At 45.8% G+C, this 25,722-nt stretch overlaps 1 protein-coding gene across 1 annotated transcript in view; it reads left to right on the forward strand.

The window, feature by feature from the left end:
• Adamts17 (ADAM metallopeptidase with thrombospondin type 1 motif 17) overlaps positions 1-25,722 on the forward strand; it is a 315,038-nt gene that overhangs the window by 129,497 nt on the left and 159,819 nt on the right. The window contains exon 8 of the mRNA XM_075952745.1: positions 542-647. Coding sequence (XP_075808860.1) covers positions 542-647 — 106 coding nt within the window. The remainder of the gene's footprint in view (positions 1-541; positions 648-25,722) is intronic.

Below are 25,722 nucleotides of genomic sequence, written 5' to 3' on the forward strand. Positions count from 1 at the left end.
TCAGACCTCCTACCCTCTGTACTCTGCCTCTTTCCCATACCCCTGCCCTGTGCCGCTTTTCTCCCCGAGGGTCAGGACTAGTGGGAGACAAAAGTACAAAACTTAAGGATGTCCTTCTCAAGGACATGTCCGAGCCAGAAGGACATCCTCCTTACGTTCCAAATCCGGCTTACTTTGCCGGTCTCTCGCTCTGAGCCCTAAGTGTCAAACCAGGTGACCCGGGAAAGTCTCTCTCCTGTTTCTGAACTTGGTTTGGGTTGCCTCTGTTCTCAGTGATGAGAATGGAGGCAGATGCTTTGATAAGGCACGCAGCGCTCTGCCTGACCCACACCAGGAACCTGTGAGATGTTTGTGCTCACTGTCATTGCTATGGATACCTACACCGGCGTCCTGCACAAGCCAGGCTCAGGGTCCTGCCTGGTAGGCAGCCGTGTCCCCATTTGCTCCTTTCCAGGCCGTGCGTGATTCTGGCTGTGTGGGCTTTCCCGGAGGTCAGGGCCTCCCCGTTCTGAAGAGGATGTGTTTTGTGTCTCTGCTGCAGGAATTGCTTACTTAGGAGGCGTGTGCAGCGCTAAGAGGAAATGTGTACTTGCCGAAGACAATGGTCTCAATCTGGCCTTTACCATCGCCCATGAGCTGGGCCACAAGTAAGTATCAGACTCCAATGTTCTGCCTCCTTGCTTCTTCCCCAGACACATTTCCCACTGGAACTCAAAGAGCCCCAGGACACAGAAGCTCTGTGCCTTTGCTGATGCTGTAATAAAAGGGTCCACCCCACGGACGGCCTCTCGAGTGTGGAAATATTAATGTGAAGTTTATTTATTCTCAAAGCCAGCAATGAGGTCTTCCTGGGCATCTTGGTTCGTGGTACTAGTTTTTCCAAGCTCAGCACGGTCTTTTAATTCACTCCAAGGACATCATTCTAAAACGGTTGGATTTATCGCTAGGCTGTTCGCGTTCTGTTTTCTTTTCCGTCATTTCCAAAGCCCCACTTTCTGAATGGCCAATGCAATGTCTCTGTTTGGAAGAATCAGCTGCAACTCCCTTTGCACAGGGACGGAAAGTCTTTCATATTTTAATACTAAATAATCATAGAGCCCAAAGGAGCCTTGCAGTCACCTGCAGGAAGTCCCAGGGGCAGATAGCCAGCCTATTCTACAACCGTGGCCTGAGCGCTTACCCTTTCTGCTAGAAAGGATGTCTGTTTTATGTTTCTCTGAAGGGAAAATCTGTGATGTGACTGTGTAAGAACTTTTAAAAAAAATCAAGTTGAGGAAACCTGAGCATGCAGAGCAGTGGGAAAATTTATATTGGATTGTATAGAACATAAATGGAAATCTAGTTCTTGGGAAATGGTCGTAAATGGTTTACTAATGACCTCCCCAGGAAGGGGTCCAAGTCCTTAACTGTTACGTCCAGTCGTTGCAAGAGGAAAGCCAGTGTATACAAAGGAGAGAAAAGCAATTGTTTTCCTGGAGCAACAGCGAAGTCTCAGGCCTTCCTTTCTCTTTTGTCCGGTTTATCTGGTCCCATTTGTAGGAGGTTTGGCAGTTGACTCCTCTGGACAGGTTGGAGACCCTGATGTGGGGCAGAGGGAGACTGTGCTGTGTGGATGTTGTGTGTGTAGCATAGGAACATGTATTTATTGACCGAGGTCTAACAAAACCAGTCAGTGGCCCTGATGTACACCCTCGCTCCATGTCTATGCTGCTTCCTAGCTGTTGGTGACAGTACTTGGCCCTCACTATTTTTTTTTCATTGCATTTATATCCCTGCTTTCCAGTAGTTAAAACTCGGTACCCTAGGGCCTCATGAGCAAAGACCACCATGGCCTCAGTAGGTGCCTATCTCAGTATGTGAAAGTGAATCAGATGTTTAAGGGCTTTAAGAATGCAGAGCTTCAGGGATGAGGAGGGGAGCGTCTGTGAATAGTCAAATGAGATTATATGGAGGAGCTGGAGAAATGGCTCAGTGGGAGAAAATGCTTACCACTCAAGCGTGCAGGCCTGAGTTCTGATCTTCAGAACCCAAGTAAAGCTAGGTGAGCTAGCTAGCATGTGTCTGTAATCCCCACCCTGCTGTGGTGAGATGGGGCAGGCAGAAGCAGAAGACTCCCTGGACTCTCACAGGCCAGCTAGCCTTGTGGGTACCACAATTCACCTGAGACCATTACCACCATCTGGACTGTGCTCCACACACACACACACACACACACACACACACGGGGGGGGGGGGGGACAGACAGACATTCAGATAGACAGATTGTTCTTAAAGATGGTTTGAGGGGCTGGAACATAAATGCCCTTTAGCTATAGACTGTGTACAGTTTCTTGAAGAATTCTTGATAGCTTGTTACTAAACTCTAATTACCTATAAAAACCAAACTCTATCGTGAATCAAAGCCAATTAGCTACTAAGCCGTGGTTAAGAGCATGTACTGCTCTTTGGAGAGGATCTGGGTTCAAGTCCCGACACCCACATCTGGCTGCTCACTGTGGTTATAAGGGACCTGATGTCCTCAGGCCTCCGCAGACATCTGTTCGAATGTGATGGACAGAGAGACCCACAAAGGCACACGTACATACATACACATAAATTTAAAAAAGGATAAAGTTTTTGAGCTACTGGCACATCAATTGCAGTTTTCTGTGGCAGCATCCTGTACCACAGTCATTGTCACAGTGCTCTTTTTGTCACATACGCTGGGGCACACATATGCCACATTATGAAAGCACAGAGGCCTTTTCTTCCTGACGAACCACTGGGTCAAAGACTGGCTGCTTAGCCCAGGAGGTCTGCAGTGCTGAATGGCTAGACGCAGGCATCCTTCAGTACCCGTTCAGCTATAGACTGTGTACAGTTACTTGTAGAATTCTTTATAGCTTGCTACTAAACTCTAATTACCTACAAAAACAAACACTGTTGTGAATGGAAGCCAATAAAGCCCGCCAGCATTTGGCCTCCTCCAAGTCTGGTGATTACAGTGTTCCCAAGGAAGTCTGTTGTCTGAGTAGTGTCTTTGTTGGGCTACAGCGCCCTACCCACCTCCAACCCCCACCTGCCAAGCCACATAATCCCTCTCTGAAATCCCCTCTAGTCACCCTGGTTAAGGACAGTGGGGGATGGGCCATATGGACTGCTTAGAAAAGGGAAGGCCTGCACTCTCTGCAAAGGCAAAGGCCAAACCCAAAATGGGTGATGCACTGGGATAGTGTGTGGTCCTCCAATGTGTCCTTTTGGATATGTTGAGGGGGTCCCCAGGTCACTGATACTCTAGTCCCTGCTGACAAAGTACTGGGAAGGGGAGGTGCCGAGTGGACGGTGTGCGTTTTTATACCAGGGTCTTGGCTCTTCCTTTCCTTCCTAGCATGCCCCCTAGTCAGGACCCTCTGTGGGCGGCTGTGCTCCATCCCACCTGCAGGTGGAACATTCTTCTTCCATATGAGCCACACGTTTCATTTGTGTGTGGACCATCTGACTTCATGATTTTGCTTCTGGTTTGATTTCAATAAAAAAAAAAATATCTCCGCGGGTGTGAGAGGGAGTTTTTTTCAGCAGTGACCTCACCAGCATCTGAGAATTGTGCTTTCCTTCCTATTGATTCTGGGGGATATCTTTGTATGTACGCCTAGTTTCATCTTGTTAAAAGATAATTAATTTTATGTGTATGTGTGTCTTGTCTGCATGTATGCTTGTGTCCCCTCGAGCTTGACTGGTGTCCAGGGACCTCAGAAGAGAATGTTGAATCCGCTGGAACTGGAAGTTGCAGACAGTTGTGAGCTGCCTTGTGGGTGCTGGGACTCAATCCTGGGTCCTCTAAGGGAGTAGCTGATGCTTTAAACCACTGAACCATCTTCTTACTCCACAGAGTTTTCTCTTAACTCTTTTGTCAAAGTTGATTTATTTGGGACCATAAAAGACTTGAATCCAATTTACAACCACCCATGTCCTCGTTCATAAGTTAAGTAGACAGTTCTTGTACTGATAATGTCAATCATTCACAGATTAGTCACATACTAATGGTGTTTAGGCTGGATCAGAACTTATTTGCTAACCATGTCCTAGAGGGCAGGTGCTGGGTAAGACGCTTCCCATCCTTTAAGTGAATGAGCCAGCCTAATGGGTAGATATTGTTTAGCTCCTACTTGAGAACCAGAAGTTGGGAAATTAGAGCCGAATTTGTTGTCTTTTTAGCCTTTCGTACATACACAAAATGTGTTTAAACCCACCCATCCCTCCCCTTCAGTTTCTTCTCTGTGTGCCCCACCACTGTTCTCTCCCAATTTTACTGTTTTTTTTTTCCAAACCCATTGCATCTGCTTCGTGCTGCCAGTATGTGCATGAGCACAGGCCATTCAGTGCGGGGTGAGCAGCCTCTTAGGGGCCCCCTCCCTGAAGAAAACTGACTTTCTCCAGTAGCCATCAGCTGCCAATAGCTCCACAGCCAGGGGTAGCACTTGGTGACCGCCCCATGCTGGGATGCTGTCTGGCTTGAGCTCCCGCAGGTCTTGTGCAAGCAGTCACAGCTCCCGAGAGTTCGTATGTGCAGTTGCCTGTTGCATCCAGAAAATGCTGTCCTCCTGCAGTCAGCTACGGCTTCAGACAGAGTCTTTCCAGTTCCTTTTCCATGGTGATCCCTGAGCCTTGGGAGAAGGGGTGTGGTGGAGATGTCTGTTCATGGCTGTGCCCTCTGCTGTGGTGATCCCTGGGAGAAGAGGTGTGGTGGAGATGTCTGTTCATGGCTGTGCACTCTGCCGTGGTGATCCCTGGGAGAAGGGATGTAGTGGAGATGTCTGTTCATGGCTGTGCACTCTGCCGTGGTGATCCCTGGGAGAAGGGATGTAGTGGAGATGTCTGTTCATGGCTGTGCACTCTGCCATGGTGATCCCTGGGAGAAGGGGTGTGGTGGAGATGTTTGTGGCTGTGCACTCTGCCGTGGTGATCCCTGGGAGAAGGGGTGTGGTGGAGATGTCTGTTCATGGCTGTGCACTCTGCCGTGGTGATCCCTGGGAGAAGGGGTGTGGTGGAGATGTTTGTGGCTGTGCACTCTGCCATGATGATCCCTGGGAGAAGGGGTGTGGTGGAGATGTTTGTGGCTGTGCACTCTGCCATGATGATCCCTGGGAGAAGGGGTGTGGTGGAGATGTCTGTTCATGGCTGTGCACTCTGCCATGGTGATCCCTGGGAGAAGGGGTGTGGTGGAGATGTCTGTTCATGGCTGTGCACTCTGCCATGGTGATCCCTGGGAGAAGGGGTGTGGTGGAGATGTCCTGCTCATGGCTGTGCACTCTGCCATGGTGATCCCTGGGAGAAGGGGTGTGGTGGAGATGTCCTGCTCATGGCTGTGGACTCTGCCATCATGTTTTCTCTGGCAATAAACTAGTTGTGGGTCTCTCTGTTATTAATAATCTACCGCAAAAAAAAAAAAGCTTCTCTGATAAGGATTGAGAGCTGCTCTATCCAGGGGTATAAGGCAGGTTGATATCATGTCCACTTAGTGGAACAAGTTCGGCCTACCCAACCATGGGCTCTTGGCCCCATTAGCCACGCCAGTCATGGCTTCAGTCTTGTGTAGCAGGCCTTGGATACAATCAGAAGGCGACTGGTGTGTCCAAGGACATTTGTAGCACTGATTTTTTTTAAAAAAAAATTCATGGTCTTTGGGATGGAGAGATGGCTCAGCAATTAAAAGTACTTACTTGAGTTCAATTCCTAGCACCCATGTCAGACAGCTCACAACTGCTTATAGCTCCAGCTCCAGGGAATTCAACATCCTTTTCTGGCTTTCTTGGGTTCCTGTAAACCATGACATGTACACACACATACACACACACACACACACACAGAGAGAGAGAGAGAGAGAGAGAGAGAGAGAGAGAGAGAGAGAGAGAGAGAGAGAGAGAGAGAGAATGTTTAGTCTCTAGTTAGCATGATTTGGGATCGTTTGTACGATAATGCATTTGATATAAAAATAGACCCACTAAAATAAGGGTCCAAATAACAAGATACCATCTATTGAAGGAAATAAATGCTATGGGCAGCTGCTCACTTGCTGTAAACAACATTCACAGGGCAGAAGTACCAACAATGATACTGAAATCAATCTGCCCCTCGGCCCTGATCTAGAAGGCAGGAGGTGCCAGACCTGGCCCTGACGATGCCATGGGGCTTCACACCCTGGGAAAGGTGGTGTGAGCCTGGAAGGGGGTTGCTTTGTTTGCTGCCTGGAGGATGAGTGGACTGGGAACTGTTCTCAGACTGACAGCAGTTTTGATCTCTCAAGAGAATATCTTTGACCTTGGTTGTCTGCTTGACCAATAAAGACTGTCCTGTCTGGCAGCCCCGTGCTGTTTGGGTTCTGGTGAATAGATACACTGGCCATATGCTTTGACGGAACACAGCTGTCTCCTTCTCTTCTAGTGACCGCATAAGAAACCCCAGTGGTAAAGCAGGTATATGTTAGCCCCTTGCCCTTTTCATCCTGCCGTGGCCACTGGTGGTAGCATCTAATCATGGGAAGATGAAGATGGTTGCAGTAGGTCTCTTTCACCTCAGAGGTCTGTGATACCAGCTGCTAGTTGATAGGGTGCAGTCTATGAAGGGATGGGGGCAATCTTTGGAGTGTGACAACCCATATGGACCAACATGGTCCAAGTAATCAGATTCCTTATGTGGAGAGGTACAAGGTACTGATCAGAGGAATGGCAAGAAATAAGCATTTCTTCCTCCCTCATAGGCCCATGACTTTAAGGTTCAGCCTTCATCAGTGTTGAAAAAGACTGTCTCACTTGATAATATATATATGTCAGACCCCTGATTGCATTTGAAGCAAAAAATTCAGGGATACCGTCTTGGGTCAATAAAGAAAATGGTAGAGATTGCAGTATTACCTTAAGAATATTACATATACATGCATGTGTATGCATGCATGCCTCTGCATATGTATGTGTGTATGCATGTGTGTGTGTGTGTGTATGTATAGATAGGCTGTCAGAGTTGAAGTTGTAGTGTAAAATGATTCTATGAGAGTTGGTTTGACCCTCTTTACGTTTTGAGAGGTCATGTCAAATGTGGCAGCGAGTACCAAGAGAGGCACATAGTTGTGGGAGCTTGTCTGGTGCAGTGGAAGGCCTGGAAATCAGCAGAGACAGTTGGTAGTCTAGGATAAAGGAAACCAAGAACGTGTGCAGGCAGCACAGATGTATGCAGTGTGTGTTCATGCAGAGAATGTTGCATGCCTTTCAGCTGGGTAAGGCCAAGTGGTCCTGGGCAATGTCGAAAGCTATAGTTCTTTAGGTGGGCTGGTGGGGAAATGAACATTTCACATCCTGACTACCCATGCAGAAAAAAAAAAACCACCATACGTACTGTGTCTGTGTATGAGTAGTGATTTTCCTTGGCAGAAAATAATCTTTGTTGAATGTAGGAGCTTTGTTAGACAAGCCTGAACTGCACTGGGTGAACCAGTGTCTCCCTGATAATCCTGTGCAAACTCTGCATGCACTGGGGTGAATAAGTGTCTACCTGGCAATCCTGTGCAAACTCTACATCTTTTACAACACTGGGCAGAAGTCTTCTCAGATGGGGGCTGGAGAGATTGCTCAGTGGTTAAGAGCACTGACTGCTCCTCCAGAGTTCCCAAGTTCAATTCCCATCAACCTCATGGTGGCTCACAGCCATCTATAATGAGATCTGGTACCCCCTTCTGGTGTGCAGACGCACATGAAAGGAAGGCTGTATACATAATAAATAAATGGGGGAAAAAAGAAGTCTTCTCAGATGACACAAATGCCAATTGTGATGCCAGTCTCTTGCTTCTGATCCTCAGGGTGAATGTTTCCTTATCCGTGCATTTTCCTGACATCTCTCTGCCCTTCTGAAAAACAGTTTCTCCCTGCTCTGAGAATTGCACCTTCTCTGGTCCATAGGCTGAGTCTGTGATCCCCAAACAAGGCTGGTCTCATAGAAATTTGGGCCCGGGCTTAGAAGCCATCTGAGCAGTGTGTTGTATCGATGCACCTGGGGTGTGCAGATACACCAGTGACCGTGCTTCCCCACAGTCACCTGAACCACTTGTCCTGAGGCTCTCCAGGAGGCTCACTGTATCCCAGGAGAGACCCACAGGAGACACGGCGTCACAGAGGGTCCATCAGTGCTTTTCCAACCACCAGGCACCTTCTTGATTCTGTCTATCACTCCCATATCCCTATCCTTCTGGGGGACCCTCTGTATTGAGCCACAGTGATGCCCAAAACTGTTTTACCTTCCTGGACCTGTCCCCTCTGTCACCCTTAGTTTGCACGCATTTTCCCTGCTAGTCAATCAGTCATACTGTAAGGGGGTTTGGTCTGGGTATCTTTCAACTGTCTCCTCCCAGGGCATTTTACTAAGCGTACAGCACAGAGCCTAAAATCACCTGTAATGGGATGTTGGAGAAGAAGATGGAAGTGTGGAGGGGCACAGTCTCATATCAGATGCACTGGTCAGGAACTCTGTTTAGTCATCTAGTTGTTACATAAGCACTTGTAGACGCAAACATTATACACAATCTCAGTCAAACTACTTGTGCTCACCGTCCTTGAGGCACAGATCCACACAACACCATGATTAGATTGTACGGCAGCATGAACAGAGCCAGGGGCACCACAGGTACCTGGATGGCTCTAGCAGATCGCATGAATCCTCAGAACTGGACCCTCTTCGCTCTAGATGTCTCCTGCCGGATGTGACGTCACAGAGGTGAGCCGAGGACAGCAGGGGTCAGGGGGAACGCAGCTGACTGTGTACTCAAGGACTTCTTGACCGCTGCACTACTCAAAACAGGAGGGATCCAATCTCTGGGACACAAAGCCGACGGGAAGTAGGCCGAAGCACGTCTGGAGCAGAGGGGAGGGAAGGAAGGAGGCGGGTGGAGAAATGTTCTCATAACTGGAGTCGACACAGTTCAAATGAAAAGGAATTGTCTTGGCCCCAGAGCAGGAAGGAAAGCAAACCGTAACCCAGATGTGGGAGGCGCGGAAGCTCGTCTGTAATTTGTATTAAGGAAGAACTGCCTGGTACAATGTGAGGAACGCCAAGGGAATACATACAGCTCTGGGCTGGCAGGTCGCCTGCTAGCAGCCTGTGTGGTGTAGCTGGCTTGTGTGCTATACCTGGGAGGTGGCAGGCACCACACTCCATCCGACGGGTTAGCCTTATAAGGAAGGGGCTACATAGACTCTCTGAAAATGTCATAACTGGTTAGAAATATTGAATTAAGACAGTTGGTCTACTCAGAGCCTGGCCCTCTTGAGGACCAAGAAGGGGGCATCTTTTCCTCACAAGGGCATGATGTCTTGGGTCTGGTTGTGGCCTAGGGTTTTCTGGCAGGTTCCTTGTTGGTCCTATGACCTCATCTTCATCTCCTAATCAGCTTCCACAGACCCTGGAGGCTACTACTCCACCCTTCCTTACTAAAGGGTCATCGTGGTGGGTGGCTACCTGCAAGGACTCAGAGAGATTCGGGAGTATGGTTTCATTTCTTTTACCCCCTCCCCCATCAAAGTCAGTCCTAGCATTCTTTGTTGGGTGTGGCTTTATTATCCAAATTCAGAAAGTCCATAACATGCTGTCCTCCTTTCCTTTTATACATTTGTCCATATTTCATTTTTTTTTGCTACTTAGAATCTCAGAGTTTGCTATGTAAATCAAGCTGCCCTGATCCATGACATTTCAGCAGAGTAGAACTCACTAATACCTAGAGGAGCTCTCAGTGGAGCTGGCCTGAAACTTCACCCATGTTTCTTCTTTCTCCTCCTCCCCTTCTCTAAGAGTCCTGTATCCATCCCATGATGGGGGTTGTTGTTGTGCTGTGTTGCTTGGTTTGGGTTTTGGGTTTTTGTTTGCTTGGTTTGTTGGTTGGTTTGTTGGTTGGTTGGTTGGTTGGTTGGTTGGTTGGTTGGTTTTTAAAGACAGGGTTTCTCTGTGTAACTTTGGAGCCTGTTCTGGAGATCAGGCTGGCCTTGAACTCACAGAGATCTGTCTGCCTCTGCCTCTGCCTCCTGGGAGTAAAGGTGTGTGCCACCACCACCCAGTCATGTGCCACCACCCCTGCTCAAGGATGCTTTTAAAAGTGGCCCAGCTCCATTCCTCCTCCTCCAGCATTCAGGCCTGCAGAGTCACTACTGAGCTTCCATTGCCTTCCAAACATGCAACTTGGAAGCCTGGGTGAGGAGAAGGCACTTCTGGTCTTCTATAAAGTGCAGAACCCTGCCCTCAAAAGAGCCTTGACCACGGCATTTCTCAGTCTGCCCAGGCCACGCCTGACACCTTTCCGCAGGGAAAGGAACAGACCACTATGAAGCCACTGCAGGAGCCCAGCAGCAAGCTGGGCAATGTAGTCCCACCTGCATGCTGAGCAGTGTGAACCAGCACCTGTTAGCTGGATGTCATCGCTATGATAGAAAACCCAACTGCCAGGAGGCGCCTCTGCCCCAGAGTGGCAGTTCTGGGATACGACTGTGAGGGCCTCTTTACCCCAAGAATGATGTGTGTTTATCTGCTGAATTGCCATGCCCAGAACAAAGTCATCCAAGATGGTGGTGTGCACCCATGGGAGGAGAGCGAGTCTGGCTGAAGAGCCCCTCAGAGCTCCCTTCCTTCACGGACCCTGCCAGGACTTAGATGAGACCCAACTTTCTCCTTAGACCGTCAAGGCTCCTGGTAGCTTCAGCTAAGTGACTTTTCTCATCCTTTGTGGAGCTAGAAAGACTCCTGGAGTCATCTTAGCCTCATCCTGTAGGTGGCAAGCAGCTTCCTTCCCACAACTACAAGTGGCTAAGACTTGGGTCAGAGACTGCAGCATAGCGCTCTTTCCGTGCAGGGACAGAAGCTGGGCTGCAGCCCTGTGAAACGTCTGTCCTGTTCATTGCATCCACTTCCCGTTACTTAGAATAATGGTTCTCAACCTAATGGGTCATGACCCTCTTGGGTGAGGGGTTTACGTATCGCGTATGTGACCTATATATGAGATATTTACATTACAATTCATAACAGTAGAAAAATTATACTTATGAAGTGGCAATGAAATAATTTTATGGTTGGGGGTCACTACAACTTGAGGAACCATTATTAAAGGGCCACATTATTAGAAAGGTTGAAAACCATTGAGGTCACCCTCCTATATGACTTAGGTTTCTGGAATCTATGAAATAGGTATAGCCTATCTTTGAAAATGGATGGACCCTTTTTTCAACTAAAATCCTTGTGCATTGAATGCCTACTACTGGTGGAAAATTCTAAACCAAATAGCTAAGAATACTTGTAGATGCCGAGACCCCGGGGATCCAGCCACCAGCCTGGTCACTAGCATGCTCTGGTTAAGGACCCTTTCAGCCCTTTCTGTTTTGTGCACAGAGGACATATTCATACCTTGCATGTAGCTGGTGACTTAATCATTCAGCAGAAAGTCTCAGTTGAAGGACTCAGAACTCTGGGAGAGCTGTGGAACCACAATATTGTGTTGCTGACACCCCAGCAGGACTTAGAAGTTGCCAGGGACCAGTACATGAATCTAAGAGTGGCCTTTTGGGAACAATACCAACAAGTGGGTGGATGTCAACGAGGGAAGTTATCATTTCTATCAAATCACTGGCAGCATTGATCTTCAAGATTCCATCTTATTTCACACCGGCACACTCCTGAGAAAGACCTCGGTGATTCTGGGACTCTTAAATTATCATTAGGTATGACAAGAGGGTGGGTTTGGAAATGTCGAGGTCCCTGGTGAGACCAGGGCTGGGAGGCAAGACTGGCAGCTGTGGTAAGAAGCAGAGCTCTGTGGTCTTGGGACACGTGATCTTGGGAGCTTCGACTTGTCCCTGTGCCTTAGTATGACTTCGTCAGCTTGCAACTGGAGGGATTGTTGGTGAGAACAGGCAGGAGACAGCGCAGTGGTTCTCTGAAGTCACACTACACTTACTGCTGGGGTCTCCCATCCAGGGTGTGACATATGCAGTAAGATCCCTGCTGTGGGGCAGCTGCAGGTACTCCGAGGCCCAAAGGACAAGACAGCCACTGATGACCTAATGGCTCCTGTTACTTGGTTTCTGCTCTTAGGTATTTTCACCTATATAACTCCTTCAGACAGCAGCGGTGAGCACCAGTCTTGTAACTGATCCCTACCGAGCCCACAGTTAGCAGGATTTGGGGGTTCTTCAAGAGGTGGGACACCTAGATTAGTGAAGGGCCTGCTCATCTTGGTGGCACTTGCTATCTAATCGGCCAAGGGTGTCAAAAATGTCTCCTCACCCATAGCAACCAGAAAGAAAGAGGCACCTGGGTTCCTGGGGGCTGCCTGCTGTACACAGTCCAGCCAACTCAGCAGAGCAAGCTCCCCTTGAATGCCTTCCCTGTCCCCACTAGATGGCCCCTTCTCTTTGACAATTGTCACCTTAAACTTATTTTTTCCCATGTCTAGTTCAGCATCTGGCAAAGGAGATTGAGGAAGTCCCTATCTTTGGTACTGTTCAGACTGTAGCAGTACTGTCGAACTTCATCTGTGCCTTTGCTCTTTAGCGTGGTCTGAGGATTGGTACCTCCCCAGCATCTTGGAGAATGCTAGGAACTCAGGTCCCTACGTGATTTATGTGCACATGGAAAAGATGGTTATAGCATGCTAAAGGGGTAGCCTTTTCTACCTGGGTCATCTCAGGGTACATTCACTCCTAGCTGCATGCTGGAGCCATAAGAATTCATATGGCTGTGCATCATTTAATGCATCACAGTGATGCATTCTGAGAAAGGCGTAGATTTGCATCATCGTGTGACTGGCATGGAGCATGTTGACACATCCCCCATGCCCAGACAGTACAGGGCAGTCGCCCTGCGTGGTTTCTTCATACAATGCTGCCTCACATGCCATGCATTTCTACAGTGAACTTTATTTTGTTGGTAAACTTCCTAGTAAGATAACAAATATGGTATGGCTCATCCATAAATGGGCGACGTAGTTATCAAGTATGTGTCCTGTGCTTTCTTTTGATAGGTGGTATAGGCTTGCTCACACCACCAGCAGGTGAGTGAAGCCTTGCACAATGAAGCTCAGATGGCTACAGTACCAGTTCTTCAGAGACCCCATTATAATTATAATTATCTGTGACCACCATTGTCTATGTGGACTGCCACAGAATACCATAATTAGCTCAGGATTACAGCTTGAGAAAATGCCTCTGCCTTCTCTTTCTCTGTGTCTTTCTCCTTCCTTCCCTCCTTCCCTCCCTCTCTCCCTCCCTCCCTCCCTCCCTCCCTCTCTTTTTTTCTAGTACTGGAGTGTGTTTTGTTTTTGTTTATGTGTGTCCCTGTGGATGCTGGGCATACATGTGACAGTGCTCATGGAGGCTAGAGGAGTGTTTCAGATCCTCTGGAGCCGGAATTGCAGGTAGTTGTAGGCCAGTCGACCTTGGTATTTGGGAGCAAAATTCTGGTCCTCTGGAAGAGCAGAAAGCACTCGTAACAATTGGGCTATGTCTCCATGGAGCCCCACTAGAGCTGTGGGAATTACTTTCTTGCCCTCTGTGCAAATATTCCTTGGCTACAGAGATATCAGAGGATTGCAGAGTTTGCTGCTAGGTTCCTTTGGTTTCTCCCTGAAGCGCAGAGATCATATCCTACTAAATATAGTTGGAATGACGATCATTGCTTCTGTTACAATCCCCACTCACTCTAAACGTTTAGCTTGATACATCATAAAATCTAGTGTGTGTGTGTGCATGTGCGTTAGCGTGTGCGTGTGGGCGTGTGTGTGTATGTGTAGTTGAACTCTCATGTTGAACTCTTGGATTTTTGACAGAGCAGTTTGGAAACATGCTTGCTCACTCAGACTTTGTGCTGCCTATGAAATGGGGATTTTCCATGTGGAAAATGGAAAGGAGCAGGACAGTCTACAATAGGAAACGGAATGTGAGCCATGTCCTCGAAGTCCCCAGAGCAGTGGCATTGGCTGCAGTGCCTTGGCCAGGGCTGGAAATGCCAGCACTGCTGTCCACTCTGCTCTGGCCACACATTCAGTTATTTTTGGTTTGAAGGCAGAAGCTGAAGCCTGAGCCATGGTATTTTTCCTAGACAGTGACATCTTCCCACCCCTGCTGCCAATGACCCATATGTACAAAGCCATTCCCACGGTCCCTGTAGATGTTAATAAACATCCACAGAGGGCAAGTTGGCTTCTTTATTTGTCCTAGGGTATCACTTTTTCTTCTCAGGTGTGACATGTGTTTACCTATGGTATTAAATACCAACGTAACCTCCAAATGCTGTGTGAAAATGTCTAGAATCTGAAGATTGACAGTCAGCCCTGGCATTCAGGACCCTAACCACTCCTGGCTACAACATGAATTGTTTTAAAGATTATTATCTTTCCTGAGAAGCTGGGTTGCCCTTTGGGGGTTGAGCCTGTAACTCCCAATGCTTACCTTCAGTGGACCATGTGCATATAGCAAGTCACACAAAGGTATTAGAAAATCCATTTACTTTTGCAAGGGAGCTCAGGAAAGAAAGCCCAAAGGGCCAGTTACCAAAGTGTAAAGAAAGCTCAGGAGTCCTGGCCTGGACCCAGCCCAAAGCAGTTTTTTTTTTTCAAACTTGGGAACTTTCAAATGGCTATAAATGCAAAGGGCACACTGTGCTTAGCAGAGCTAGCCCCTGGCTGGGTTTTCTTCTATGACTGAATGCATAATGCCTCATAGAACCTGTCTTTATCTGTAGACTTGCCATCATATCCTTGACTGCCCAACAAGTCTTACCTGGTTCCCATGCAGCCTGAGGTTGCTGCATATACCTGGTGCCATTTGCAACCAAAGTACTGGATAAACAGGTCAACCAGTTGTTCCCCATGATTCAGTTTCTTGGCCAACATTAAAAGACCAACAGGAAAAGTTAACAAAATGAAGTAATGTCTAATTGTGGTTCATTTTCATCCTAATGCTTTAAAGACAATAGCATCGACACTTTATAGAGAGGAAAATAAAGTCCAAGAACCCCTGATAAGAAACACAGTCAGGTTTTATCCCATGCTTTTTCTGGACTTTCTGAACATAGCGGACAATAAGGACTACTGAGATCTCAAGAACAATGGCAATGGGTTTTTGATCCTACTGCACGTACTGGCTTTGGGGGAGCCTAGGCAGTTTGGATGCTCACCTTACTAGACCTAAATGGAGGTGGGCGGTCCTTGGACTTCCCACAGGTCAGGGAACCCTGATTGCTCTTCAAGCTGATGAGGGAGGGAGACTTGATGGGGGAGGGGGAGGGAAAAGGGAGGTGGTGGCAGGGAGGAGGCAGAAATCCTTAATAAATAAATTTTAAAAAAACAAAATAAAAAAAAGAAACACAGTCAGAGTTTAAACTCTTTGTAAGTATTAAAGACCACATGCTATATGTCTTACAGCTTATCAGGTGGCATTTAAAATAAGTCCCAGATCTACTAGATGTACAGGAAACAAGCAGTATGATTTACTGTAAGCTTTACCAGGATCCTTTCAAGCCAGCACACATATCTGTGTCTCCTTCTTTTCTATTCTCCACAGACAGACATTACTAATTGATCACACATATCTATCTCCTTCTTTGCTGTTCTCCCCAGACAGATATTACTAATTGATCACACATATGTGTCTCTCCTTCTTTGCTGTTCTCCACAAACAGGCATTACTAATTGATCACACATATTTGTCTCTCCTTCTTTGCTGTTCTCCATAGACAGACATTACTAATTGATCCTGGGACCCTTCCCACTGAGTCCCAATTCTTAACCTCCTTAACTTTACAGGCAGCCACTGCCAATATATTTGGGTTAGAAACTGATCCTCCATCTTGTATGGGAGAAGCTATGCTAAGACAGTGCATTCTTAGGTTGCATTGATATGGCCTCCTCTCCAGAAGTGTCCTATCAAAAGGCCAAGGCAGTTTCTTTATTTAACACAAATACAGAAGGACCTCCTACACCACCTACCCCTTCATTTTGCTTTATAGTCAAACAAAAATTATAACAACACCTGAACAAATGAACACACACACACACATGCAAACAACAATAACAACTCATATATATATATATATATATATATATATATATATATATGAGCGAGAATAAGGCAATTCTATTTGCAAAATGAGGGGGTTAGAGCTCAGGTTGTAGCTTACGGGTCTAGCACTTGCCTGCTGTGTACTGAGGTCTCGACTCCATCCGCAGCATGGCCGAAGGTTGGAAGAGGGATAATAGGAGTAAATTAGGCTAAGCAGAAGTACCAGTACTCATTGAAAGAGGTAAAATGGAAACATAACTCAGAGGATGGCAAGAAAAAAGAAACAAAGGAAAGAGAGCTCCATGCCTACAGTCACTCCCAGTGTGCACTGTATAAGAAGCACTGGCTAAACGACGTGCATTGGCAAATGGATTTAAAAACACTGTGTGCTCCATATACAGTCTAAAACAGGGCTGCTTGAGCTTGTGGCCCCGCTTTATCTGAGAACGTTTTACACAACTTTGGGTATACAAGTAGATGAACTATGTATACAAATGAAGCATTTACTATAAATAAATCATAAATTCGTTCTAAAATAATTCTTTGATATACATACAATTTCACCATTTGTTAAAGATAAAAGGACAGTTACATCATAATGTAATGAATGTGATTGCTCATTTTTATATAAATAATGATATTTTGTTTGGATATTTGATACTGTAAAGCATAAAACATTTTTAGAGTTGACGGATATTTTCATTGTGTAGTCATCAATGATGGGAACGATGATTATATGAGTCATAATGTAAAATGTCTAAGCAGACATATGGTTAGGGCCATTTGAGAAATTGCTAAAAATTCTGTCTTAACCTGTCAAGTACCCTTTTTTTTTTTAATTGAAACATTCTCTCCTGGAGGGAGAAGGGAGCCTCAAGACTCAAGAAGATAAAACTCAGAAGGTTCATCAGGTTCATGAAACTTGTAAGAATCAGAGAGGGTCAAAAGTTACAAGATGTAGGAGGCCTTTCCCAAGGTGTTTGTGCAGTTAACAGTTGCTTGGAGAGATCATTGCCGTGCAGGGTGCTCCAGGGAAGCAACAGAGCCACCACTTGTGCTGGGTGGCCTCTCAGAGATGCAGCTGTCTTTGAATTCCATACACCTCTGAACAACCCCTTGCCCAAGCTTCTGTAAGTAACAACCTCCCTTCCCACCAAAAACAAGCCATTGGTTGGCTTAGCTAGACTTGAATCATTTCTTAGGTCTAGCATTGGTGGCACATCTAGGGTAAAGAGATGTTTGTTTGAAATCCATCCAGGAAAAGTCATACAACACAATCCTAAACCAAAATCCCTCTAATTATGTTGTTGTTATTATTTTTAACAAAATTCAAGTCAGTAACCTAGACACCAGCTCTTACTGTCGGATACCTGAGGAAGGGTGAGTGGGAGCTGTTGCAAGTCTTTGTTTTCTGTGGGCAACCATGGTGTTTCCAGAGGAGCAGAAAACGTCATAGACACACAATCTCTGCAGTCGCTAGCACGCCAGCTCTGTGCAGATGGGTTTCAGGTGGTGCCCCTAGCACTGCATGATGGGAAGGCAAGTGTACAATGCCTCAGGCAGTGCTGTCCAGTCAGAGCAGTGACGTCATGCGACCCAGCAGGATGCCTACTACTGGAAGCACCTCTAATTTGTTACATGTTTGATCTGTAAATTAGATTTTGGTTGTTTTGTGTTCAGAAAATTGTTACTGTTGCTATATTTTACACCTCGCCCTCCCCCACATTATTTTATATGGAAACATATGGCATCACAACCCACAGTTTAAGAAGTCCCTAGATCTAAAAGAAACCAACCTAAGAGCTTTGGTTGACTAGATACTTGTTCTCTTCAAACTCATGTAGAACTTTCGACCAGATAAGCTTTATCCTGGGCCAAACAACAAACCAGAACAAGCGTTAGGAGCTGGGGCAAAGCAAAATATATTCTATGAGGCAATGAAATCAAACCACATATCAATAACAAAGACAACAGAAAAGTCTTTCTCCTGCTACACAGCTTATTCCAGGTCAGGGATCCTGGAAGCTATCAGCTGATTCTTCTCTCTCCATCATCCGTCTCAGAGGAGGAATGCTGGGATTATAGTGCATGCCACAGCATCCAGCCCTTTATGTGGAGTTCAAGGGTCAGATCTGGGTCATCTGAGTGGCTAATGCTTTATGCACTGAGACATTTCTTTGGCCCCTGCACAGTTTTTATGCATCAGTTTAGAAACTTTAAGCTAAAACGCAGAAAACGTAAGCTAAAATTACCTGGATATCCCCAGGCCAAGATGATTTCACTGAACAATTTTACCAAACACTCAAAGAAAAATTAGTCATTTTATGTAGTGTCTTATAGTAAGATGAAAACGAAGGAACATTTTCCAATTAAGTGTAAGAAGCTGTATTGCTCTGGTATTAAAATATGCAAAAATATAGCTTAAAATCTCTCAAGAGGATTTTAGAAAATTAAATCCAATTGTGTGTGTGTGCGTGCGCGTGTTTGGGAAAGAGAGAGGGAGAGAATGAATGAATGAATGAATGAATGAATAAAAATGCAAAGCTATGACCAAGGGGATTTATTTTAGGTACCCAAAACTGGTTTAATTTCAGTTAATCAATTTGTATACTATGTCAATATCCCAATGAAGGAAAGTCATATCCATTTATATACAAAATTCATTTGTCAGTGTATCTAACTTGTATTGTCTTCTGCTCATGGTAACAACCTACATCATTTGGGAACACGGGGAATGGTCCTCAGCTCTCCAAGAGCATCAACAAAACCGGCACAAGTAATACTCTGAACAGCAAACCTTTCTAAGCTGGAAAGAACCTACACATCTACTAAGTCATGTACAGGATTTGTCTGGGGAAAATCACATGCCGAACCATAGACCAAAAGAGGCTTGTGTTCCTGAAGAGACACAGCATTCTGGGATTGAAGACTTAACATCGTAAAGAAGCCGTTAGTTCTCCCAGAGTTGATCTGTAGGTTCAATGCTGTTCTTATCAAAAGGTTAGCACTGCTTTTCTGGCAGAGATAAAAAGAGAGATTCTCAAACTCTCAAGGAAAATGATGGGCCCTAGAGTGGCCAAAGCCATCCAAGAAAATGAACACCAGAGGGGAACATGTCATGCTCCTGATTCTGATCTTCCTCCGTAGCTGAGGTGTTCTTTTGAGGGAACAGAAACGTTATTCTGTAACAGGGAACCCAGAAATAGAGTCACACAAATATACCTGGTTTTTAACAGAAATACAAAAGTGACTTCGCGCAGGTTATAATTTAAAAGAAAATATTGCAAATTCAGACATCCATTGATGAAGAAAAAAGAGCCTTGACATAAATGTCATACTTGCTCCCCCAAAACTTACCTCAGAGTGAATTTTGAACTTCAGTGCAAACTACTACACTTCCAGGAAATAAGACATGGGAGGCAAGCCTGGAAGCTGGGGCTGGGCAGCGTTCTTAGCTCTCACAGAACACCATCCAAGCCAAAGAAAAGGCTGGAATCATCAGTGTTGAAGCTTTGCTGTGTGAGAGGCCCTCTTAATAGTATTAAAGACATTCAGTAAAAATAAATTACAGTAAGCTGCAAACAGCCCTGAGAACATGGTGGAAAAGCCCCAGCAGGCATTTCACAGAAGAGAACGGGGCGCAGGACGTGTGGATAGAGAGGAAGCGCTTCAGTGTCAGCGTCATTAACGGGGAAATGCAGACTCAATCAACGATGTGTTGCTACCACACACGACTAGATGGTTACAGCGAGAAGAGGGACATCCAGTGCAGGCCAGGTTGCAGAAAATCAAGTCACTCCCACATCACTGGTGAAAGTATAAAATAACAGAGCTACTCTACAAAACAGTTTGAAGATTTCTCTTAAAACTAAAACTACCCAAGCTCTTGGGAGGAAGAAGCAGGAAGAGCAAGAGTTCAAGACCGTCTTCAACTGCGTAGCTAGTTCAAGGTCAGTGTGGAGTACATGAGACCCCATCTCAAACCCTGGAGTTTACAAACGGTCCAGTGGTAACGCCCTGTGCGCTCACCCCAGCGAACTGGTGACACCGTCGCCTAGAAACCTGCATGTGTACGTTAAAGCAGTTGTCTCATAATTGCCCCCGAACTAAAACTACCTAATCCTCCAATGGGTAGACAATTAAATTGTGGTTCATCCATTTCCTGAACTACTACCTACCAATTAAAAGTGTTTGAATTCTAAATAGACACAGAAACTTAAATAAATCTCAAATTATGCTGATTTAAAAAAAACAAACAAACAAGCTCCCTTTCAGAGGAATAGGCAATACATGGTTCCATTCATTCAAGAGAACTAGCATAACTGGAGGGATGGAGCTGAGATTGATGGTTGTTAGGGCTTAAGGGATAAGGGAGAGTGTGGGTAAACCCATAAAGGAAAGTGTGGGTGATGGTACATGTGAGCTTTTCGATGGTGGCAGGAATTCCAGGGGACTGCATGTGTTCGAATTGTCTTCAGCTGGAGCCAGGCACCCAGCAGAGAACACAGCTTAACTGTAAAATCAGAACAGGTTCTGTGGGGCGTGGTGATTGCAAACTTCTGGTCTCCATTATTGGGCGGTGATGCAAGACGTCACCGGGGAAGATTGCGTCTAAGGTGCAGAGATCCTGCATGTGTTCGGATTTTCAACCTTTGTTACATTTATGACTATTTTAAATTTAAGATTTTTTCTTAAAAAAAAATAGAGAATTGCCTTGAGAGACCATCCAGGCTGTACCTGCTAGTAGGGATTTCCACAGGTAGGCAGAGGTGGGCATCTGTGCTTTTCAGAACAGAGATGGCGCCCACGGGCAGCCATATTTGTGAATGTGTGCTTCCTGGTGTGAGTGGCTGTCATGACCATTGTCATCCTGCCCTCACAGTGACGGCAAGACTTGCATAGCCCTTGCTCTGTGCCCTTCCATTGGAAGCCCTTAAGCTCCACCATCATGTCTAACCATCAGCGGTACTTGCCATCCCACATTCACTGCTATGGTCAGGACATCTTCCAGTGTGGGTCAGCTGATCCAGATGCATGATCCTGGAAGTGGAGAAAGTAGAGTCTCCTTATGCTCACCCATTGGCACTGAATTACCTTTGGAGAGACTCCTAGATTGGCATGGGGTTCTAGTTCATCAAGGAGCCCAAAGCCTCCTTGACTTTTCCCCATAACAAAAGGGAATGGAGACTTGAAAATGGAGAGGAGGGTGTTGCTGTTGACGGTGTCTATACTTCTCAGCAGGGTGGTCCCTCTGCCGGAACAGGCTAAGAGGAGTGGACAGAAGACATTGGAAAGCCTTTCTTGTTGTGGTCTCTAGATTTTGAATTCCTTTCTCTCCTCCCTGAAGTACCTTCTAGATGTAGATGTGTATGCTGTAGTTGTGGTTCTATAGGTCCATTTGGAACCCAGAGCATGTCCACCAGGAGAGACGGAACAGGAACATAGACCCAAGGCCTGCAGGACTCAGCCAGCTGTTGACACTGTCAACACAGCTAGTAGGAAATACAACATGCAAGGCCTTGCTGGACACACTGAGGGCTGTGGTTTGAATATGCTCCGATGGAAGGTGAGCCCTTCTCAAGGAATGGTCCACTCTGGCCATGTGTGGTCTCCTCTTCTGTATTCTGCATTCATCAGTTTCTGTCCAGTTTCCACAGTGATTGAAGAAGCTGGAGCCCTAACAAGAGGAGTCCTCCCACTCTTGGACTTCTCCACTTTCATCCTGGCAAACCAAGTAAACCTCTGCTGTTTGTAAATTAGCCAGTCTCAGAGTTCTGTTATCAGAAAGCTAAGACAAGGAGGTTGACTCAGGAATCGTTACAAGGAAGACATTACAATGGAGGCCCATCCTCATGTGAATCCATTGATTTTATTTGACTTATTGGTCTGGCAGTAGGGTCTGCAGAGCACATCGCAAGTGAGGCCAATATCTGGCAGGTGGTTGCGTTATCGTTTTGGGTTCCTGGGTCAATCTGTTCCACAACTTGACATGTCCTGAAAGAGAAAAAGTTTTGTCTTCTCAAAAGAGATGTTTCTATGCCCGTGACATTGCCGGGAGCAAACCTGCCTTAGGAATGAAGAGTAAAGGATAGAGGGAGAGCAAAGGCAATCTGTCCTGCCATGCTGCACACTCCAGAGGCACCATTCACACAGACAGGTGTCACTCACAAGCCAGAGTCAGCACTGATGTGACATGAAGACAACTAAGCCCAAGGCTACTGATTCCACAGGGCCCAGAATCAAGCGACAAAAGCAACCAATATTCAGAGGTGACCAAGTTTCATAATTTTCCTCCTGAGGTTCAAATCCCCATCACACATCCTCTCATTGATCCCTGCCAGTCAGTCCCTGGTCTGTTCTCAGTTCCCCTTAGTGGCTGAAACAGTGGCTTTATTTTCTTAAAGAGTTAACTTTTCTCTTGATAGTCTCAAAATGGAGAGAGTGTTGTGTTTGCTGACATGCGGACATGCAGTCCCTTTTCTGCCTTTAGTCAGTTAAACCTCACTGAGATTTTTACCTGGGTGGAAGGAAACCTTTTTGCCTCATGAGTGGAGAGAGGTGGCCAGAGATAAGGGCAGGAGGTCATTCCTTCTGAGTGGTGAGTCTCTGCCCTGCCAGAGTTGTTGAATTTGGTAATTCAAGTTAACAGAGTTGAAATCAAGATAAGCATTAAGGTTGTTTTGAAAGAAGACAAAGGACAGAGATGGTGCAGTACCCTTAGACTTGATACCCACTCCTCTGTACAAGTGGAGCTGAGTCTCATGGGGGCTGGATGCCATGCAGCCACAGGGTAAGGAAACTCAGCAAGCAGAGGAGCTGCAATGTGGTTTTGACCCTGGAATTGGCTTGTTTGGGGGAGCTGTGGGACCTGCTGTAGGGACCTCCCTCTATCAACCCTGGGAGGCTTTTTGTCTGAAACACCTCTCCTATCTCTGATGAGACTTTGTGGGCAGGGCCCTTTCCTGTTTTAATAACCCATTATCAACTATAAAGTTGCTGCTAGTAAAAATATCAATTATCACTTATGCAAGACCTGGCATTGCTTGAAACCACATTCCAGCCTCAGCACACCATAGCTGCTGTGAGCCAAAATTCAGAGAGGGTTTGAGGACAACTTGTGTACACAATCGTTAAGTCAGCCAAAAGAATATATTTTTATCCTGTAAGTTGAATGCCAGCTAAGCAGTGGTGATTAACTGCAAGAAGCTGTAATTTATACTGGGGAAAGTGGTGAATACTTCTTAAGCCATAAAAAGTATTGCTTAAGGCAGGGGGGAAGGAATATAAAGCCCCCAAAGGTTCAACTGTGTGGGAATGTCAGAAACAGTCCCTTGGTGTAAATTCTTTAATGTTTACTTTATTTTATATGTATGGATAGTTTTACTGCATGTGTATATGTGCAGTCTGTGTGGGATCGGTTCCTGAGGAGGTCGGAAGGAGTTATTGGATCACCCGGAGCTAGAGTTACAGATGAGCCACATGAAGGTGCTGGGAATCGAATCCAGGTCCCCTGCAAGAGCAACAAGTACTCTAACCACCAGGCCAAACTGGAAAAATTATGAGTCTATATAATGTCCCAAGTTTTTTGAGTAATGTATAGTCACAAACTCTTCTAGCCTTGTGGTGCATACTATTTTAGTGGAGGGTCAAAAACTGCACCATGTATATGACCATGGTCCCTAAAGATATATCACAAAGGACTTAAAGCCACTGTAGTTTGTGGAACACACACTCTGTGGTGGTATTTGCATGATGGCAGAATTGCCTGATGATTCATTTCTTAGATTGTCCCTGGTCATGAAGCAAGCAGTGCGCAATAGTGTTTATCACTACTGTGGTCGTCACTTCTTAGAAATGACGCACCTCAGAGTGGAGGCGAAGAGATATTTGGCTTTTTTGAGTGTATCCAGAACATGCTAACATGACTGCCCTCTCTGGTCTCACCCCAAAATTTGGCTTTCTGATTGGAAAGAAAGGTCACTCTGAGTTTTGGTTTTGACTAATCAATCTAAAGTATGCTGAAGTTTGTTTATCAACTGGTCTACACTATGATAGTGGTCCACAGACTTCTAAGCATGTTAGAACTACCTGGGAACACGTAAAAATCCAAATGTTGAAGTCATGCCTCATACCAATGAAGTCAGATATTCAGACTGTAGGAGCTAGAACCCAGTGCTTCTTTGGGCTTTCTAGTTTAGTCCACTGTACAGCCACATTTGAAAGTCAATGCTTTTTAGAAACTAAACTTGGTGTTTCTTGGTCTCCTGAGTCTAGAATCTGCCTTCCCAATTCTGTACAACTCTGTTAGGATGGATATAAGCTGCTTTGGACCTGTAATACACATTTGTATTGATAAATTCTCATGGAGTTCACTGAGATGCCCGCTCTGGAAGTGGGGTAACCCCATTTCGGACTCATGCATTTTTATGTAATGTCCTCTAGGACCCTTTGTCTGTGGATGGTCTAATCTCTAACTCTGTGACGGAGGTCAGAACAGCAGACTAGCCCAAGAGTAAAAACACAGTGCTCTTGAGAACAGCTTCAACAGGGTTTACTGTTGTTTATTCTGTGATATAAAAGCAACTGCTGTGGGGAGGGGAGGGGAGAGTTCAGTCCATGGAAAGTTTATCCACTGAGGGAAAAGCTCAGGGGGGACCGGAAGCCCACTGCCTCAGCTTCCCCGGTTGGTTTCTGCTGGACTGGGTGTTTTGAGTATCCAAGTTGATATTGTTTTGTTATGTTGTCTGGCTAGCTGGTTGGTTACCTATCTGTCGGTCTGTTTATCATCCATCTATCGTTGATCTATCTGTCTATCATCTATTGATAATTGATCTATCACCTATCATTTACCTATTATCTATACATCAATGATCTATCAATCTATCAAGTATTCATCATTGATCTATCATCTATCATTTATTATCTGTCCATCATTGATCTATCAAGTATTCATCATTGATCTATCATCTATCCATCATTGATGTATCATCTAATCTATATCTATCTTCTATCATCTATCTAACTCTTATCTATCCATCCATCTATCTATCTCTTTTACATTGGCCTGCTATATATTTAAAAAATTCACTCATTGAAAGTCATAAGAATCAAGGGCCATATAGAGCAGAACCTTGAAGGAACGTAGCATTCTCCCCTTGGAAGTGTGGCTTTTGACCAGCACAACCTGAATAAGTATCTTTCCTGGATTCCCTGGTATGGTGACTCTCGGGAACTCCCAGCTACTTCAGGAACATAGTGAAGGGAACAGCACCCAGGAGGGCAAAACTCTTTCAGAGAAATCTAGACAGGTTGCTTTGTTTTCCAAGGGTCCATGTGTTCCATCAGCTTGCCAATACTTAACCAGTTTCTCTATGTGGTTAGCTCTGGGCCCTGCTGTCAGAAGTTGCTGAGCTGTTGAAATATAAAAGAATGACAAATCCTGCCCTTCAGGGTGGCTCTGAAAGGCATGGAGAGAGGGACTGTGATGGTCAGAGTTCAGGGCCATTCCTCTGCCTCAAGGATGGAAAGGACCTGTAAACTGGTCCTCAGAACGGGATTGTGCTCACAGGAGCCAAAGGCATGAACCAAAGACCCGGCCACTGGCCCAGTGGCCCGTTGTGGGAATCATGAAGGGGCTGAGGCTGCCCTGTGGTGAGCACTT

The sequence above is a fragment of the Microtus pennsylvanicus genome, chromosome 18, assembly GCF_037038515.1.
Source record: "Microtus pennsylvanicus isolate mMicPen1 chromosome 18, mMicPen1.hap1, whole genome shotgun sequence".
In the NCBI taxonomy this organism is placed as follows: domain Eukaryota; kingdom Metazoa; phylum Chordata; class Mammalia; order Rodentia; family Cricetidae; genus Microtus; species Microtus pennsylvanicus.